General features: G+C 42.4%; 1 protein-coding gene across 1 annotated transcript; it reads left to right on the top strand.

The window, feature by feature from the left end:
- The first annotated feature begins 225 nt into the window (after positions 1-225).
- Positions 226-6,039, top strand: LOC122830146 (neuronal pentraxin-1-like). The gene is made up of 5 exons (XM_044115259.1): positions 226-854; positions 1,089-1,293; positions 2,100-2,341; positions 2,716-2,895; positions 4,235-6,039. The coding sequence occupies exons 1-5, from the start codon at positions 435-437 to the stop codon at positions 4,454-4,456; spliced, it is 1,269 nt and encodes a 422-aa protein (XP_043971194.1). The 5' UTR covers positions 226-434; the 3' UTR covers positions 4,457-6,039.
- The last annotated feature ends 347 nt before the right edge of the window (positions 6,040-6,386 follow it).

Genomic DNA, 6,386 nt, shown 5'->3' on the forward strand with positions numbered 1-6,386 from the left:
TTATATAACACATACAAGGCTACGGGGTGACCAATTCCCATTCCGTAACTCGCCAATGGAGCAGCACTCTCCTTATCCACACTTATCCTTATAAATTAAGAAGGCAGTGACTAAGTGCGTGTTCCACCTGTTTCAAGCTTTGATTTATTAAGGAATCCTTGTTATCTGTTTCTCTCCTGTTTGTAGGTTCTCTCTTGTATACACAAACACACGTAGTGCCACCTTAAATAAGGAGGATCCAGTAGGTGTAGCAGGACCCCGCTGCCTCCCCTCAGTGATGCGGTGAGGCTGCGCTCCCTCATGTCCGCTATATAAAGCGCGCACAGCAGCAGCGCCGCACAGTTTTTAGTGGACAGCTCCGCGGTGCTGAAACCTCTATCTCTCTCTCTCTCTCTCTCTTAACACCCGAAGGCTTTCACTGAGGAGCAGTGACCATGGAGGGATTCTCGTGGAAACTTTTTCTCCTTTCCTGCCTGTGTGCTGCAGAGGGCTCCGCGCAGGACTTTGGACAGACGCAGTTTATTTGCACGTCAGTTCCCAAAGACGTGGACTTGTGCACCGCGGCGATGCAGAACAGCGGACCGGCGGAAGACCTGAAGACCACAATCATTCAGCTGCGGGAGACCGTGCTGCAGCAGAAGGAGACCATTGTGAACCAAAAGGAGACAATCAAGGAGCTAACGTCCAAGCTGAGCCGCTGCGAGAGTCAGAGCCTCCCGGCGGCGGCGGGACCCGGGGGGAAGAGACCGGGGGGCAAGAACACCATGGGGGATGTATCCCGGGGTACCGCAGACACCCTAGCGCAGCTGGGACAGACTTTACAGTCGCTCAAACAGAGACTGGAGAATCTGGAGGTAGGCTGACGAGAGAAGCGTTCACAGCTCAAAAAGTTCATTCAAATGATCCCCTTGAGTTAAACTGCTTTATTTAGCCAAAAGGAAGTATCCTGAATTTTCAAGGGCGTTTGTAACACCTTTTTCTTTTACCTCTTTATATTAATTTAAAGGAAAATTATCACACTACAGAAACCAAGGTGGTGTTCTCCATTTGTTTTTAACTCCATATCTGTCTCCCCCTGTCTAATGCAGCAATACAGCCGAGGAAATAACAGCGTGCAGGCGAACAGCCTGAAGGACCTGCTGCAGAACAAGATAGATGACATGGAGAAGCAGGTTCTGTCCCGGGTCAACATAGAGGAAAGCAAGCCAGGACACAGGAACGAGAGCGACCAGAGGAACAAAGTGGAGACCACGCTCTCCTCTCTGCACGACCGGATCTCCGACCTAGAGAAAGGTGCGTCTGGATTTGCGTTACGCACAGGATCTCCAGCTGAACCAGCGTTCATTTCACGTCTCCAGACCTGTTTTTTTTTTCTTTTGCTTCGCTGAGTTGATGTGTCTCATTGGCAATGAATCACCAAACTTGCATTAGAGGTTATATTTTTCAAAGCGGACCTTTGCTGCAGAAGTCATAGGTAGAGAGAAAGTTTGAAGGGCGCGCCTGGCACTAGCGCATTTTGGAGCAGAGGGTCTTTTCAGTGTTTCCACACGTGCAAATGCGCGTGCTCACGGTGTAAATGAGAGCCATGAAGAGGGAGGAGACGGAGACATCCTCTGCATCAGCAAAAAAAATCTCAAAAGTAGAAAAAACATACACACAGTGAACAAATTTGCAACGCCCTGGCTTATTTCTTTTTTCAGAAATGTGATGTAAGTAGAAAACCTGCACTGTATGGAGGTTTTCCAGTTAAAGCAAATGCAAACTAATTACCAAAATTTAAAGGGTGGCAACCAAAACTTAAAATCCAGAACAGAATTTCAGAATGTTCGTAATGCTTTTTTTTTATGTTACCTACTTAATATTACTTATAGATATATAATTATGTACCATTTTAAACATGATCATAGACAAAACACGTCATATTTTACTGTATTTTATGTCATATATTACTGTATATGTAAATATAATCACTTTCATTGAAAAGCAAAATGCTCCTTTTAGAGTTTCTGTAAGTTAACTCCATCAACATGAATGTAATCATATTATGCTAGGGATTATATAATCAACAAAAATAATTCCCTTATCTCTTTCATCTGCAGGCAAAGAGACCAGGCCGGCAGACAGGTTTCAGCTCACCTTCCCTCTTAGAACCAACTACATGTATGCGAAAGCCACGAGGACTCTCCCTGAGATGTACTCCTTTAGCGTGTGTCTGTGGATCAAGTCCAGCGCCTCACCTGGCCTGGGGACGCCCTTTTCCTACGCAGTTCCGGGCCAAGCCAACGAGCTGGTGCTGATCGAGTGGGGGAACAACCCCATGGAGTTCCTTATCAACGACAAGGTCAGTTTGAGCCTGGATTTAGACTCTATGGCTGATTGAGATTATCCAGAAAATAGGTAGAAGAGGTCCAAACTGTGGGAAAATGCTTTATTGATTTTTTTGTGCTTGGATGAGAACGGCCAAACCAAAACCAGGGTATATATATATATATATATATATATATATATATATATATATATATATATATATATATATATATATATATATATATATATATATATATATATAAAAGACAAGACACGTGAGAGAGGAAGTGATTCAGCAGAAGGATGAGAGGGTGTTGATCATTCATTCATACCATTGTGTACCCTGAACAGGATATTGTTACCAACATGAAAAGACGGTGCACTCAGGAGATTATTTCCTCTCTTCAGGTTGCAAAACTGCCGTTCAGCATCAACGATGGAAAATGGCATCACCTCTGCATCACGTGGACCATTCGCGACGGGATATGGGAGGCCTTCCAGGATGGAGTGAAGCAGGGGCATGGAGAGAATCTGGCACCGTATCACCCTATAAAAGCAGATGGAGTGCTGGTTCTGGGACAAGAGCAGGTGAACACTCCTCTTTTTATTTAAGAAAAACATCTCTAACTGCAACCTCTGCTCCCAAATCCCTCGCAGGCATCTTATGGAAACAACCCTTTAACTAATCTATCTGTTTAATTTTGCAAGAAAGATTAGAGGTGGAGATAATCACAATATAAGACTGTGGGGACACTTACAGAGGAGTCTGGTTAAGCTTTAGCTGTCTAATTACTGTGTTCATTTGAGATTTGAGGCATGATTTCATTCTGAGAATTTGGATAAAGCATGATTCATTAAAGACCTAGAGTTCAATTAGCAAACACAAAAGAAGTATTGAACTTTGGTAATAGCTAATTTCTTCTCATTTATATTGTCACTTTCTCTTTATGGTGCAAAATGAACTTGTGTCTAAGGAGAAGCTGTGCTTGATATAATATTATTGATTCATAACAACAACTGTTAAAGCTTTTTCAACCACAGAACTAGTTGTTATCATGTTTTAATGTTTAAATTCAGTACTTTAAGAAAAAGTGTTCATCAGCCTTCAGCTCATGATTTTTGTGACGGATCAAACACATTCCAATGCAAAATGGTGAACTAGCAGGACCATGAAAAATTGTTTACAAACCAACATTATTGATCTTTGCCATTGCAGCGTAGGTCTTGGCTGTATGTTTAGGGTGAATTTCTGCAACGTTTTGCAGATTTAGTTTCCAGGATTACTTTGTATTGGGTTGAACTCATCCCCCCATCCCCTTTTACCAGCCTCCTTTTCACCTGGTTCCCTATAAAGTGTGTGGAGAACCTAAAAACAACACTTCTTTCAGCAACGTTTTTTTTATCAACTCCGCGCTTTGGAGCCAGGTTTAACGAGTACATGACTATTTTAGTCTGCAGCTCCTCCCTCCAATGTTACCCCTGGAGCCACCTGCAAATGAGCCTTCTTCTATAGTTCTATTTCAACAGTGACTTACTTTCGGATGCTGTTCCATCAAGTCCAGATTTGTGGAAGTGCATGACTTGTCCCACCTCAGCTGTAAATCTCTGCAGATTTAGTAAAGTCACTCTAGGCATGTTGGCTGCTTCTCTGATTAACGCTTAATGATGCAGGCAGGCCGGATACGTTTGCTATTTTGGTGACTTTTTGAAGAGAATTGTTTGTACTGGACTTTAGTTTATTTAATGACATGATTAGCATCATAAAAACATGCCACAACATTCACATTTTAAATATTAGCCGTCGGCTTTCTTCCATGTCGCAGTTTGTGTGAAATGCTTTTGAAATTTATGGCTGAAATGAGTCAAAATGTGAAAGCTCTTGAAAGTTAGGCTCATACATTGACAGTGCTCTGTTCTCGTTCCACAGGACTCGCTGGGTGGAGGCTTTGATGCAACACAAGCATATGTTGGTGAACTCGCACACTTAAACATCTGGAACAGGAAACTCTCAGCCACTGAAATCGCCAACTTGGCAAACTGCAACAGCAAAGCGTTTGTCGGTAACGTCTTCTCCTGGACAGAGAGCAACATTGAAATATTTGGTGGCGCCACCAAATGGACCTTTGAGCCGTGCAGCTCAATCAACTGAGTCGCAGCTTCTTGTTTCAGAGAAAAAAAAAAGGCCTCCGTGTATTTCTGAGCTTTTGTCGTTCCTGTCCTCATTTGACCTTTCTTTAGAGAGTAATTGGTAAGCTTAAATCTGGGATTTATGTCATTCTTAGGTATTCCTGTGCAAAAACAGCACCTCCAAACTTGAGAAGGGGGAGGGAAAAAAAAAAAGAAAATCTCATTCCTCAAAATTGGTATCTGATGTTTTTTTTTGTCTTGGATGTTCATTTGAAAGCACACCTAAGCTTTTCGTTCTGGCTTTTTTTCGTCTTGGACTGGCAGCTGGCAATCTGCTCCTTATGTTTCGACGATTCACAATCCAAGTGAGGAATTACATGAACGTCCCTCCCTGTTTCCTCCAGCAGTGGGAGATTTCGCTGTCCATCCAATTTTTGTCAGTGTTTGGCGCTGTGAAATGATGTCCGATGCGGTACAGCTCCTAATGACCCTCAGTCTCCTCTTCCTTGGCCCTCCATCACTTATCCCACCACCCAAACACTCCCACCCCACTGCCTCCCAACCCTCACACACACTCCACCCTCCGGAACTTGCACTGTGACTGACAAAGAGGACACTGCAAAGGAGGAAGGACACTGCAAAAAGTCAGACTGCGGGTAAAAGTCGATTTGTAATCATTGTTTGCTTCAAGTTTTTCCCTGTAAGAATGTCGTGAACTTGCCAACATTGCTACAAAGCCTGGGTGCCTTGGGCTGGTACAAATATTCAGCACATTTGGTATGTTTTCAGTTGCAAATTCAGTGTTTACTAGTTCGTGTGTTTCCTTTATTTATTTATTTTTTTGTTGTTTGTTTCCTGAGCTGGGTTAAGTTTGTTGTTCTCTCTCGTTGGTAAATGTGATTTACTTACAGTTTGTTTTCTGACATGATGTGTTTTGGCAGGTGTTTGTACTACTCTGTATTAGGAATGTTACAGTGTCTGTATAGTAACAGCATGACTGAAAGAGTGCTGTGAAAGCATTGTTGAAATCTGCTTTACTATCCTCTCTGGGTCTGGGTTTTTTACTGTATTGTTATATGCTCCAAGCATGGCAAAACTGACAGATGAAAAATTTAATTTTTGTAATAAAATTGTGATACTAAATGTCATAAAGTTTCTCTGGCGTTATGTGCATGAAACAGACATTGGGTGTTCCTCTACGTCAGATTGTGAAGAAGGAGAGGGAGCACCTCCAAAGGCAGGGAGGGGTTTGCAGATGCCTGTTAGCGTAGCAGTGTCTCCTGTAGAGGTGGAGGCATGAGCTGTACTGTTGCTGCTCATGCAAGGAGGCAGCCAGAGGGGAGACATGGTCTGGTCCCATCAGCCTTTCATCATCTGATAAAACAAAAATTACAAATTCATTTTTATTAGCAAGATTTACCTCACATGACATGTTGTGCATTTAAAGCTAAGCAACATTTTTGGCACTTTCATTTTGACAAATTTTTATGATTGAAACTTTCATTTTATGTAGTGCCTTGCAAAAATGATGAATGCCCCTCTGATTTTGAAATCCAAATGTGTTTTATGTGGATTATGTGTGACAAAAAAATAAAAAATACAAGTTAGTGCAGAATTTTGAAGTGAAAATTCTTCAGTGCTTAAATCTGAATCTGTTTATGCAGTCTGCCCTCCGTCCTGCTTGACAGTTTGAGAAATGATCTCAGCTCAGGAGGGCACACTTCAGGCTCATGTCAGTCATGTGTAAATGTCAGGAAGGTTAAAGCTCTTGGGAGGGAAGCATGGCTCTCATCCCCTCCCAACTCTCTGTTTTCCCAAAATACATCCCCTGCATGATAAAATACCAAGAACCCCACGTCTGGACTGTGCTTTGATTCTTGAAAGACTAACAGGTCAATCTTACTGTGAATAATATTTAGGGGTTCTGATCACAAATCTCCCCGTCTGATGTT

The sequence above is a fragment of the Gambusia affinis genome, linkage group LG04 (genome assembly GCF_019740435.1).
Source record: "Gambusia affinis linkage group LG04, SWU_Gaff_1.0, whole genome shotgun sequence".
NCBI lineage: Eukaryota > Metazoa > Chordata > Actinopteri > Cyprinodontiformes > Poeciliidae > Gambusia > Gambusia affinis.

Bases quoted from the DNA above. Each gene is read 5' to 3' on its own strand.
- LOC122830146 (XM_044115259.1), top strand. From the start codon at position 435: ATGGAGGGATTCTCGTGGAAACTTTTTCTCCTTTCCTGCCTGTGTGCT. The intron at 855-1,088 runs GTAGGCTGACGA...TGTCTAATGCAG, and splicing joins AGAGACTGGAGAATCTGGAG to CAATACAGCCGAGGAAATAA. The intron at 2,896-4,234 runs GTGAACACTCCT...CTCGTTCCACAG, and splicing joins TGGTTCTGGGACAAGAGCAG to GACTCGCTGGGTGGAGGCTT.